This window comes from Culex quinquefasciatus, chromosome 3, assembly GCF_015732765.1.
Source record: "Culex quinquefasciatus strain JHB chromosome 3, VPISU_Cqui_1.0_pri_paternal, whole genome shotgun sequence".
Taxonomy (NCBI): Eukaryota; Metazoa; Arthropoda; class Insecta; order Diptera; family Culicidae; genus Culex; species Culex quinquefasciatus.
In genome coordinates, this window is record NC_051863.1 from 156,542,622 (window position 1) to 156,556,993 (window position 14,372).

A 14,372-nucleotide genomic window follows, 5' to 3' on the forward strand; every position below is an offset into this window, starting at 1 on the left:
CTTCACCTATCTGTATTTGAGATGTTCTAAACGCCGCCAACCCAACCCAAGCAAGCCTGCGTGTAAATGTATTCGAGCTGGGGGAACGGCACCGACTGGCGCGCCACCAGCCTACTTTGGCGATTGACGTTTCGCCATCGTCAGGGTCGGTGAGGTGACGCCGCAAGCAGGTGGTGCGACCCAAATTGCATCGCGGCTGCGCCTACTACTAACAAACTAAACCTAACCTAACCGTAGCAAGCGTGGTTTGTCCGTAGCTGCCAATGTTGATTGTGTGAAACTCTCGCTCTCTAACCTGTGTATATTGTACAACCTAGCGCCAGCAACACCTGTCTCTCGACTCAATGTAAAGTTGAACATTTTTTTTTGGTTTGCTCTTTTCCGCGTGTAGAAAACCGCCGGAACCGTCTCTCTCCATCCGGGAGAGGTCATTCCGAAGGATTTGGTGTGCGTTTAGTTGCCACCGGGGTCAGGTTTGAGCTAATGCGTGTTTTTTTTCTTTTTTCGTTCTATTTTTTTCTTTTTTGAAAACTGATTAGCGAAATTTATGCCAGCTGAGCAACCCCAGCAGCCGATGATGATGATGCCGCAGCAGCCGATGCAGCAGATGCCAATGCAGGTCAAGGAGGCCAGGCGCGGCAGCCTATGCGGCACTCGTCCAGGACATTGCATCGCTAGTTTCAATCAGCATCAGTTTAAAAACTAAACACACAGAAAATTAGAGCAGCAGCAGCCAGAGAGAAACAAAATCATAAGAGGAGAAAGAAAAAAACTTAAAGTTATTCAAAAAAGGTAAAAATAAAAAAACAAGAAAAAGACACACACACACAGCACTCACATTAAATGAAACAATTTGAACAAAATAATTAACGTATATAGTGACGAAAAACAAACTCTTTACATATGATCTATTATACATATTTATCGAACAAGAGAAACCAAAAAACTAAAAAAAAGATCGTTTATTTTTACCTTTGTCATTGATTATACCTAACTAAATAAATTTCTATATGTTGTTACTGATCTCGTTTAATGTTTTGTCTAAAAGTTGCAAAACAAAAAAAGGGCAAACAATACATTCTTCGTTAGGAACGTTACTCCAAGTTTTCCACGAGCCTTTCTTCTTTACAACAAATAAAAAAAATAAAGAAGAAAGTGCGAAATGTTCTAATGATGATACTCAAACGAAACCCAGTTACATTAACCAGTACTAAAAGTTACAGCAAGAAATACACTTAACGCAACCCCTCACGAGAAAAAAAACAAACCAACACACACATAAATTCCACCAATCAACCATAAAATGCACTCTCATGTCTCCAAGTGTCGCAAAAACACCAACAAAAAAAAATCTGTGAGAAACTACTGAGAAGATCAACTTAATAGACATCAAAGTGAAAAACAACTCAAAACTACACAAGTTTTCGTTGACTAACTTCACAAAAAGAAAAGAAAAAAAAAACAAATATCCTTAAGTTTCAACGAGATAAGCAAACACCCAGACTCGTTGTTTGGTTTGCTATAATGGCAAAGAAAGAGAAAGAGAGCGAGACAGCATGGAGTTAGAACAAACAAAAATTGTTATAAATTTGAACTTTAGGGAAAACACAAATTTACTATAGGACACAATTAACAAAAAAATAGTGGGAAACCAGCAAGCTAACAAGCAAAAAAAAATACTACTAAACCGATATAATCATTAGCGAGAAAAGAAAGAAGAAGAAAAAACACGTTAAAACGGTACGACTTTTGTCATTGTTTCAATAGAAAAGAAAAAAAAAGATTTAATCGCATACACACACACATACGCCGCCATTTTGTTTAGTTTGGCTCCATCCAGCGCACACCGTGCATAATGTTGTTTACCACACTGAAATAGAACGCTTCTTAGCAAATGTCACGCGAGCGCGCGCGCCATAATGGCGCTCACTGCCATAAAGGTGAAACGTCAAACGACGAAGGCCGGTATTCAGTGGCGCGCAAATGTGAACACCATTTTTTCAAGTTTCAATCAGGCTGAATGTAGAACAGTTTTAACACAACAACAAAAAAGCATTGTCACGATAATCAATCAGATTTTTTCCTCGAAAACACCTCTCTGTGTCCTAATACAACAAAAAAAAAGTAAAGATAAAGAACAAAGCGAAAATCTTTCCCTCGATTAGATTCCCTAGAGTGGAGGAAATCGTTTGAACGAAATCAGCTCGCCACAATCCATCAAAAATTCATATCCACTGGTCACACACACATGGTAAAAGGGAAACTGGTTTAATAATTTGTCAGACATTTTGTAAAACTTACACCAAAATAACTGTATAATCATGCGTATTTCCTCGACTAGCTGCAGCCAGGGCATTTTAGAGTGCCCTGACTCCCCTTTCTAAACCTCTCTCCCTCTCTTTTCGTATGAAAAGAGTGAGACAAAAAAAAATAACGCTCTTATTTTTCCGCTAGTTTCACGCAATGAACTAATCACGAGAATATGAAAGAATAATACAAAGAACAAAAAATGATAAACTCAACTCAACGATGCAACACATAGTGAAAAAAAAAGAAAGAAAAAAGTTTAGTTTACAACAACAAATAAAACAAAGTTAAAAAGTAAAATATATCAGACAGAAGAGAGCAAAGCGTAAGATAGCAGAGCAAAACAAAAACATTCCACACTCACAGAAAGAAAGAAACAAACCAAAGCTACTCAGCTCAGCAGTTTAAGTCTCATTCAAAACACACACACACAGACACAGATAAAGGGACAGACATACAAAACACACATCAAAATTGAACGTTTGAGAGTAAAAGTAAAACGATGGAAAACAATTGAAGCAAACAATGTGTTATGTAATTAACTTAAATTTAATAGAGGAAATATTTCATGGAAACGTTGGGTTTATTTTCTTTTCCTTTTCGATTGAATATCTTTAAACAAACAAAAAAATGAACATATATATACTGACAAAACAAATAATAATAAACAAAAAAAAAGAAAATGGGAAAAAAACATATAAAAATTACATATATATAGCTTTGAAAATTGTAAAAACTATTAATTATTATCTATACTTTTGTGGGAGAACCAGAAGCGATTAGCGGTAACGATGTTGAAAAAAAACGAATGAAAAGAGTAAAACAGTGCTCGCAAAGCGACAGCGAGTGGAAACCAAACAAAGCAAACAACACGCGAAACATGGTGGCGAAAATCAATACAAAGTAAAGGAAAGACAACACCCACGGAGAAAGAAGAATAAGAAAAAAGTATAAATAATAATGGAATAAACAATATAATTAATTATTAAATAAAGACAATTACCTAGTGTATGTAAATAGAAGAGCGTTTTGAATTTGGGAATGATGACAATACCATTTTTATTTGTATTTTTTTGTATTTAAAAAAAAGTTCAAAACTTTTAATACTCCGTTCTTTTATTCTGAATTTGTAAAATAAAATTTATAATTTTAAAATTCTAAAATTCAGAAATTCGACTTTAACTTTTGAAAATAAAAAAATAAATAATTTAAGAAAATAAGAATTTTAAATTTTATTTTTTTTTAATTCTAGGATTTATGGATATGAGAGTTTAAGGATTTTTTAAATTCTAGAACATAAGAATTTAAAATTTCTCAATTTTTTTAATTAAAAAACTTTAAAATATTTAGAATGTTTTTTTAAATAAAATAATTTATTACTTCAGAATTTACAATTTGTTTTACAAATTTTTATTTTGCGATTTAAATTTAAATTACAAATTCTAAAATGCTAAATTTCTAAAACGTTAAATTTAAAAAATCTTAAATTCTGTATTTCTACATTTAAAATTTCAAAACATAATATAAATTCATCAAAATTCAAAATTTCAATATTTTAATTTTTCAAACGCTACTACAACACTCAAATACTTGGTGACAAAAAATATTTGTACCAGCCCTCATTCTAAATTTCCCAAATTCAAAATTTCTAAAACTCAACATTTGTTAAATTTAATTTTATTTAATTCTAAGTTTCTAAAATTTTTAATTTCTAAAATTCTTGATTGCTAAAATTCAATAATTCTAAATTGATAAAATTCTAGTTTTCAAAATTTCTAAAATTCATTTTTAAATTTCTAAAATTCAAAATTATTATTTTTTCTAAATCCTGAATTTCTAAAAATCTTAATGACTAAAATTATAAAATCCTAAATTTCTAAATTGTTGATTATTCAAAAATCTAAATTTAAAAAATTTCTGAAATTCTAAATTTCTGAACTTTTGTACTTCCATTTTTTTTAATTCTACATTTCTTAAATTCTGTATTTCTACATTTAAAAGTTTTCAAAACACTAAATTTATTAATTTCTAAAATTCTATAATCTGAATTTCTGAAATTTATTTTTTTTAAACTTCTTATTTTGTAAAATTATTAATTTCTAAAATTTCTAAATTTTTGTGCATCTAAATTTATAAATTTTCAATTTCCAAATTCATAATATTCTTAATGTTTTAAATCCATAAAATTTTAAATTAATAAAATTCTAAAGTTATTAAATTCTGCATTTCTATATTTAAAGTTTTCTGAAATTCCAAATTTCTTAATTTTTGGAACTATAAATTTCTAAAATTCAAAATTTCTAAAATTCAAAATTTCTAAAACTTTAAATTCAATTTATTTTTTTAATTTTATATTTTTGAATTTATTTTTAATTCTAAATTTCTAAAATTTAAATTTCTATAATTTTAAATTTCTAAAATTCTAAATAGCTAAAATACTATATAGCAAAAAAATTTAAAATTCAATAATTCTAAATCTTGAAACTTCTATTTTTCTAAATTACTAAAATTCAATATTTCTAAAATTTCAAAAATTCAAAACTGATTAAATTCAAATTTTTTGAAATTCTATATTTCTGAAATTCCATATCTCTAAAATTTGAAATCTCTGAAATTTTAATTTTCTAAAATTCTAAATTACTAAAATTCTTGAAAGTCAGAATTCAAAATTTCTAAAGTTCTAAATTTTTGAAGATCTAAATTTCTAAAATTCTCAATTTCTAAATTTCTGTAATTCTACAATTCTTAATTCCATATTTCTAAAATACTAAATTTCGAAAACACTATGTTTCAAAATATTTAAATTTCTCAAATTCCAAAATTCTAAATTTTTTAAATTCTAAATTCAATTTTTTTAAAAAATTTCTATTTTTTTAAATTAAATTTCTAAAATTCTCAATTTTAATTTTTTTAAAAATTTAAACGTTCTAAAATTCTAAAGATTTTTCATATCTTAAATTATTTTTTTTTTAAATTCTAAAATTCTAAATTTCTTAAATTCTGTACAGTGAAACCTCTTTTTACGCGGTGCGTTAAATTTTTTCTGGTTAGCGACATCGGCTGCCGATTTCTAAGTTGGGGCGTGGGTTCGATTCCCACCTTATCCTCCTGGCCTTCTATCGGACGGGGAAGTAAAACATTGGTCCATTTGCGTAAAAGAGGTTTTGGGTGACTCACCACACATAACCTTCGGACCCCTAGAAATGAGCAGAAACTTGCAACAGAGCCCACAAAAGACCCGGGGTCGTTAAAGAGGATTGCTTTGCTTTTTTTTTTTTGTTACGTTTTTCTAATTTGTCGATTTCTCTGAAACGATGCAACATTTTTGCAATCTCTTAAAAGCAACTTGTAGGTTTTGTTCAAATCTACAAAACGCTTTTTGAAGCATGCAAAAATATTATATGGTTTTAGAGAAATCGACGAAATAAAAAGCGTAACGCCACCGCGTGAAAAGAGGTTTCTCTGTATTTCCAAATGTCTAAAATTTCATGTTTCTTGATTTCTAAAATACGAAATTTCTTAACATCTCGAGGGGATTGGGAGGGAGCATCAGGGCAGTGGACGGTGCTGTAATGGCGGAGATTGGATGTAGATAGTGGAAGACCAGAACTACGACACAAGGGGGAAATTGTTTATAAATTATAGAATTCTAAAGGATTGTCTAATTTCTACATCTATTGACCTCTGTCAGTCTCCAGCTGTCCGCCGCGCCCTTTTAGGCCCCCAACAGGGTGCGAGCCCTGTTTTTCAGCTTTGTCAGATTTTTTCGGAGTTTTTGAGGTTACTGTCGGAAGGAGATTCTCTTCCCTGAGGACACCGTGAGTGATTTTGCTTGTTCGCATCCAACCATCCCCTTTTGGCCCTTCATACGGCAGTAATTTGAAGATGCTCCCTTTAAGTCTGAGCCACTGTAACCGCTACATAGGTCATCCTTGTGACCCTGTTGGTTATCACATCAAATCAAAATGTTCGTGAATGTCCGGCAATTTTTCATGTTTCATGTTTCATGTATTTTTTTTTATTTAGTAAAGCTTTCAAATATCAGACCACCCTAACCAATCCAGAGTTTCTCCCTCACCGCAGGTTGCCCATTTGCCCCAACAACAAAAACAACACCGAGAAACGTCAAAACGAACGTAAACAAAAGCTCGACCTGTGACCGCGACGTGCCGGTCTGCGTTTTCTCGCCCTCTTATCAAATCCGATCCGCAATCGTCGATTCCTTCCTTATCGGTCCGTGAGGATGATCCATCCTTTGCTGCGCGCCTCCCGACGTCTTCGCAGCTTCCGCGGCGCGTGGTCCTCTAGCAGCGCATCGGCCCGCCACTCGGCGCCCGTGCCGGAGGTGAGTTCGGCCGAGATCCGGCGGCGGTTTTTGGACTTTTTCGTGCGCGACCATGGCCATCGGGTGGTGCGGTCCAGCCCGGTGGTTCCGTTCAGCGATCCGACGATTGCGTTCGTCAACGCCGGGATGAACCAGTTTAAGAGTGTGTTTTTGGGGGAGCGGGAGGCTCCGTGCAGGAGGGCGGTGAATTCGCAGAAGTGTGTTCGGGTTGGGGGGAAGCACAATGATATTGGGGTGGTGGGGACGGATGGGTACCATCATACTTTTTTCGAGATGCTGGGGAATTGGTCGTTTGGGGATTACTTTAAGCGGGAGGCTTGTGAGATGGCGCTGAGTCTGCTGAAGGATGTTTATCGGATTGATGCGCGGAGGATGTACGTGACGTACTTTGGCGGGGACGCTGCGATGGGACTGCCGGCGGATCTGGAGTGTCGCGAAATCTGGGCCAGCTTGGGGTGAGTTTGGAGACATGGTGAAAGCAGTTGAGATTCTAATTGGTTGAAATTCTTTTCAAGGATCCCGGAGGAACGAATCTTGCCGTTTGGAGCGCGGGACAACTTCTGGGAGATGGGTAGTTCTGGGCCATGTGGACCGTGCACCGAAATTCACATTGACCACTCGGATCAGTTTGGGAACGTGGCCGAGCGGAGCCGATGTAAACGCCGGACTGCCAGACCTGACCGAGGTGTGGAACGTTGTGTTTATCCAGTACAATCGGGGGTTGGGCGATGGACGGATTACAGATCTTCCTCAGCGGCACGTGGACACGGGTTTGGGTTTGGAGCGGCTTGTGGCCCATCTACAGCAAAAGAATAGCAACTATGACACGGATTTGTTCGTTCCGTTGTTTGAACGGATGGAACAGATTTCAAGAAAGGACAAATACCAAGGCGTGTTTGACGCCCGACATAGGAACTACGAACTTGACACCGCGTATCGAATCGTGGCGGATCACACGAGGATGATAACCGCATGCCTGTCCGACGGAATGTTCCCATCACAAAGCCATAAACTTCGTCGGATTCTACGCCGCACTCTTTCCCTGTCCGAGCGCACCTTCGGCAGTCCTCACCTTCTGCGCGAACTAGTCCCCGTGGTGGTGGAGATCCTCGGCGAAACCTACCCGGAAATGGACAAAAAACTAACCGAATCCCTTGCGATCATCCGCCACGAGGAAGAATGCTACCGGCAGCTCCGATCCGCACTGACCTCCGAGTCACGTGACCTTCTCAAACGAAACCCCTGGATCGACGAGTCGGAACTAATCGACCACCCGGGGCTACCGCACGCCCTCAAGGAGATTCGTAAACTAAACGGGGCGAACAAACTGGACGGAACGTTTATCCACAATATGTACGACACGTACGGACTGGACGAAGACCTTCTCGAAAAGATCGCCAATTTTGAACGACTGGAACTCGATCTAGCAGGGTACGAAACCTTCTCCAAGCAGCTCAAGCAAGGGGCCAAGCTGGAACTGGCCAACCAGCTGCAGCAGAGCCTCGGCAGATCGCGCGAACTGCTGAGCTCCACCCAAGCCGGTCCAACTCGAAACGTGTACAAGTACAACTACGTCTACAACGGGGACAAGCAAACGTACGACGTTCCTCAGCTGAAAACCAAGATTACCTCAATAGTCAAGTCGGCGACCTCGACTTTACTTCGAGGCCGGCGGCCAGCAAAGTGACACCGGACGAATCTGGCTCGCGGCGGATCCGGCCGTACAGTTTGAGGTCAAGTCCGTCGGCGAGTGCCAGGTTATGTGATACATTCCGTCGAAGACGGAGCCGCTACGGGATTGATCTCCGTCGGGGACGAAGTCGTGCTAGCGGTTGACGCCGCAAGGCGAACTTCCAACATAATTCATCACACGGCGACGCACCTGCTGAATGCCGCCACCAGGAAGGTCCTGGGCGTGCCAATGTGCCAGCGATCGAGCGTCGTCGGCGACAAAGGTCTCCGGTTGGAACTGGCCGTTTGTGGCGCCAAAGTCGGTCGGACGAGGTCGATGCCATCGAGACCATCGTCAGGCAAAGCATTCGCCAGAACGAACCCGTCCGAATCCGAGTCTGCAACGCGTCAGACGTAGACCTAAACAAGGTCACCACCATCCCCGGCGAGATCTACCCCGAACGAGGTCTCCGTCTCGTCGACATCGGCGCTTCCACCTCAACCGAGTTTTGCTGCGGAACCCACGCCCAACAAACCGCAGAACTGCAAGATTTTTGCATCACCAACCTGGCCCAGTCCAAACCCGGCTGCTTCACCTTCCACGCCATAGCCGGCGAACCGGCCGTCAAAGCTCACCAACTAAGCGCCCAAATCGGCAACGACGTCCGCCAGCTCAAGCACGACATGGACCAGCAAACCATCAGCGACGTGCCCAACATGGACGCCCGCATGCAACGCCTGAAAAACGTCCTCCTCGTCGGCTCCGAAAACAACATCACCCTCCCGTTCGCCGAACGCCAGCGCTGTCTCGACATCATCAACGACCTGTTCAAACGCCTCAAGGACCACACCCGCGAGTCCCTGCGCGAACTCATCGACATCGAGATGAAGAACCTCCAGCAGGAACGACCCCTCTCCGCCCACCCCTTCCTCGTGCACTTTCTCGAATCGTCCATCATCATGGAGGAGGTTCAGCTGAGCAAAGCGACCCGGTACTTCCCCGATCGCCCCGTCCTGGTCATCAGCATCACCGACGACCTGGTCAAGGCACGCGCCTGTGTCCCCGCCGCCTTCCAAACCACCCAGTTTGACGCCCAGCAGTGGCTCAAGTTGGTGGGGGGTGTGTTCAAGGCGGGTGTTGCCGCTCCCAAGGGACAAAATGCGGCCGAGGTGTGCAACATGAAGAGCAGGAAGGTCAAGACGTCGCAGTTTGAGACGCTGCTGGAGCAGGCACTTCGGGAGGCCAGCGACTATGCCCGGGAGCACGTCAAGATTTGAAGAGACGGACGATTATTCAAACAACCACGGATGTTGACTAGGTTCATAGAAAGAGATTAAAGATACTTAACTTTTATATAAGGTTGTGTTGTTATTTTGAAGGAAATAATCATTATAGGGTTTAAAACAGATTTTGTTCGTTGATTTTGACAAAATTTGCAGAATACTTTATTATTTCAAACTTATTAATATCGTGTTTCAAATATCATAATCAATAAAATAAATGATTCAATGAGATTAATTTATTTTTGATTGCGATCTATCTTTTTCTTCTGAAATGAATTTTAAAATTATGACGATGCTATTTTTCCGAAAACTCCGTTAACAGATTTTGCACCATTCTACACTTTATATAGCTATAATAGCTGTCTATCGCAAAATATACCTTTTTAGTCCTCTAAAATTTCTAATTTTTTCCGAAAACGAAAGACGAGGTCAGTCAACTGTCACAAATAATGTCGATTGTTCCCATGTCTTGAGTCAAACAACATAATAGTTAGTTCAATATAAAAAAAAATATATGCAAAAACATTTTTTTTTTTTATAATTAAAGAAAATACAGTCGACTATCTGGCTGTCGATATCAATATTGCTCCTGCTGTCAATAATTTTTTCAGTCCCTTCAAATAGCATGCTTTGATTTTCCGTTCTATAATTTGATAACTCCCGCTCTCGACGGTCCCTTCAACATCGACAACGTGAGAGTCCACTTTAGTTTAAAAAATCCAGACATTTCAGAAAATTTAAAATATGTATCGAGAAATTAAAAGTGAGAGTGTGTGCGTGCAACATGGAGTTAAATTTTTCAAAGTGCCATGGGAACCTTCACAGCAACTGCACAGAAAGTTTAACTCCATGTTGCACACACTCTCACTTTTAATTTCTCGATATTAAAAAAACTAAAATTGACAAAAAAAAACTAGATTAAAATTTTAGCAGGGTAAAACACGTCCAATGGGTTTGAGGTTTGAAACGAGAATACATATTTATTTGCAATCAACAACTAGGTAACTATGCTAACTGTTCAACTGGTCGTAGGTTACTATTCTTCCAATACTCCTCCTTAGACTACGACCATTGAAAAAACTTCCCTAACTAACTAAGCGGCGAATCCGATTGTTCCCCTGACTCCTCCTCAATCGGTATCGCCTTCATCTCCTAGACCTTCGGCGGACTCACGCGCCATCCGACTTCCTTCGAACTCTTCCTGCAACAAACGAACGTCCCGAAGAATCCGAGTTTTCGCAGCGTCCAGCGACATCTTTGAGCTCTCCACATCCTGAACCAAGGAATCACAGCTCACCGGCAGTCCCATCAGCAACAACGCCACGAGCATTGGTTCTCCAATCACGTAACCGTTATCCACCAGACCACGAGCCAGTGCCATGAACTCGTCCACGTATGATTCCACGTCGGCAAACTCGTCCAGCTCGATAGACAGCAACCTCTTGAACGCAGGAACCGTAAATTCGCTCATTCGTCCTCTTTCTGGTTCACGTACGGCAGCTGCTTGACCTCTCGCATCAGCTCCGCCGTCGAGATTGGATCTGTTCCCAGCTTCACAGTCAGGTCGCCGCATGACCTCGACACTCAGTGAACCGTCCTCCAAGAGATAATCGTCTTTTACAGTAGCAGGCTGTGGATAGAAATCCGCGACAGAAAATGTACCGGAACAAACGTCATCGTACTTGCCTTGACAACGGCGCTCCCGGCCGCTGTGCCTCGACTCTTGTTGACAAGTGTCAACGGTTCTATCTTGTTGCGGCGGGAGCGCAAGGCCAGCCTCCCCACGAGCTTCACTATCACCGTCTACCGCAACGGTCCGCTCGTTCGTGTCCGGCTGCTCATCCTCTGCAACCGATTCTGCCGTCCTCTCCAACAGTTTCGCCATGTTGACCAGAAACGCCCTTTCCGGTCGACACACAACCGATTCGTCCATCTTCGGCGACAGCTTCATCTCGGCCAATCGATACAGTCCGCCCTCTTCTCTCCCGGAAGCGACCTGCTTACCGTCTTCTCCCAGTTCCGTGCACTGCCTTGCCGTGAAGATCACCGTGTGGCCCTCTTTACAGATTGTACTCACCGAGAGCAGATTCGAGGCCAGGTCTGGGATCTTCAGCACTCCACGAATGTTCAAGCTGCCGTCTGGACACTCCAATGCCACGTTTCCTCTTGAGACCGCCGTCATCGAACCGTTGTTCGCCGTTCCAACGACGAACTGCACAGACTCCTCTCCGTTGAAGTTCTGTTCCGAAGTTGCCAGGTGACACGATGCTCCTGAGTCCAAGTACCATGCGCCTGCTTGGATACCACCCGTCGTGTCCGTGCTGAACCAGGCTATAGGCTTCGATTTTTCGATCCGCTTCTCTGGACACTTGGCCGCAAAATGTCCCGGCTTGTCGCATACAAAACATCGCTTTTCTGATCTTGACTGCAGCGGCTCCCTGGTCCGACTCGAACTTGTACCCCTGGTACAAAGCGCACTGTCGTATCCGGCGTAGGTGGGTCCCTTCTCGTGCTTCACGTCCTGAAGGATCTTGGCCTTGACTGAATCCGGTGTCAGAGCAGCCCCGAGGCCTCCAGACCCATGACCATGGGCTCGTAGTAACTTGGCAGTCCCATGAACAGCAAAGCTACCATCCAGTCATCGTCGACCTTAAAACCGATCGCAGTGAGCTTGTGAGAGGTCGTCATAAGCTCGTTGACGTACTCTTCAACGCTCGCGCAGTCCTCGAGGCGAATCGACGTCAGCTTCCTGAGCAGGCCGAACTTCCTCGGCAAACCCTTGTCCTGGAACGAAGCCGCCAGCTTCCTCCAGACTTCCTTCAGGTCTTCCTCGTCCTGGATGAGACCGAAGTTGGTGTTTTCTACACCCAGACAGATCGTAGCCAGCGCCCGTTCCTTCAGGTCTTCCGTCACGATGTCACCTTCCGCTCGTCGCACGGCAGGCCAGCTGCCCTCGCGGATCAGGGTCATCCGCATCGAGAACGCCCACGTCGAGTAGTTCTCCCGACCCTTTAGTTTCTCGATCGCCGGCATGGCCACCGAACTCGTGACCCGAACGTTCCTTACTTGGGCTAGCGGGGCTCCATTCCCGCCGTTGCCGGCTCCTCCGTTTCCGTTTGCCGCTTGTCCGGTTCCATTCGGACCTTGGCCACTGCCGCTTCCACCTGCAGCTACTTCCACCGAACCACCGTTTCCATTTGGTGCAACTTCCGGAAAGCTTCCTCCACTGCGGCGAGTTCTAGGCATCTTCAAAACTTCCGTTTCCGTCCGTTACTTGCAAAAATTTCTTGACTTGGTGCAAAGGCCCATAACCTTTAGCAGGGTAAAACACGTCCAATGGGTTTGAGGTTTGAAACGAGAATACATATTTATTTGCAATCAACAACTAGGTAACTATGCTAACTGTTCAACTGGTCGTAGGTTACTATTCTTCCAATACTCCTCCTTAGACTACGACCATTGAAAAAACTTCCCTAACTAACTAAGCGGCGAACCCGATTGTTCCCCTGATAAAATTCTAAAAACCTTTAATTGGGTTTCATACTTATTTCATCACATTAACGCTTAAGGATCCTATTCTAATATCCAGAAAAATAAAATAAAAAGTTATTGATTTATTGGGTAAAATCCAAGCATTCAAAAGATCTACAGCTTAAAGAATTAGTTAAAAAAAATAAATTCAACAATTCAAATTTCAAATCTATGCTAATTTAACCCTTAAGGATGCGACATCGTTTAAAAAAATAGAGATTGAGTGGTTGATTTATTTTTAATTGCTTTATAGTTTTATGTATATTTTTCCATTTTTTTATTTATTTTTATTTTGTACAATATTAAACTTATTAAATGTTTGGATATTGAGCAATTCCAGCTCAAATCAGGAATTTTTCTGATACTTTTGTACCCGACCCTCTCCGATTTTGACAATTTCTATATGACAGACTTGGTTTTCAGTCCAGGGTTGTTACGGAAAAGTCGAGAAAAAATCCGCGCCAGATCCGCGCCGACCCCAAAACCCAATCCGCGCGAAATCCGCGCCATATAAAAAAAATCGCGACAAACAAAGAAGAGAGTAACATAATGAATGAAATTTTAAACGAAAAAAGAATAATACAGAAGGCATTTGGATCAGTACCGTTGATTAGTTTGGGGATTCATATCCCACCTGTACCAAATGGAACCCTTTTTGCAATTTCTGAAACAATATTAGCATTTTTTGCAACACTTTTAATATCGTTGCTTTAAAAACAAATTCAGGGAAAAAAATAAATTCGAAAATTTAAAAAAATTAAAACCATAAAATAAATCACCAATTTATAAAATCTAGGGATTTACTACTTTCAAAACTTTACACTGGAAAATCGAAACACGAAATTTCTATTATTTTCTTCTCTAAATTTCTATAAACTAAAATATGACTCCGAAAATGATCCGAACTAAAAAAACAGCAAAAAAATTTAATAATTTAATAATTAAATTATTTAATAATTCAATAATTTTATAATTTAATAATTTAATAATTAAATAATTTAATAATTTAATAATTTAATAATTTAATAATTTCATAATTTCATAATTTCATAATTTCATTATTTAATTATTCAAAAATTTAATAATTTAATAATTGAATAATTACAAATTTAAGAATTTAATAATTTAATAAGTTCATAATTTCAATATTTAATTATTCAAAAATTTAATTATTCATTTTCGTTTTCGTTTTACGGAGCAAGGTGGGGGACGCGGCCTCAAGTCAGTCCAAGTC

The 14,372-nt window shown here is 40.3% G+C and overlaps 1 protein-coding gene across 1 annotated transcript; it reads left to right on the forward strand.

Moving 5' to 3' along the window:
* The first annotated feature begins 6,437 nt into the window (after window positions 1-6,437).
* Window positions 6,438-9,682, forward strand: LOC6042305 (alanine--tRNA ligase, mitochondrial). The gene is given in 6 exon segments (XM_001851389.2): window positions 6,438-7,107; window positions 7,168-7,305; window positions 7,307-8,290; window positions 8,292-8,401; window positions 8,404-8,646; window positions 8,649-9,682. Coding segments are annotated over 6 exon segments (2,985 nt in total). The 5' UTR covers window positions 6,438-6,550; the 3' UTR covers window positions 9,602-9,682.
* The last annotated feature ends 4,690 nt before the right edge of the window (window positions 9,683-14,372 follow it).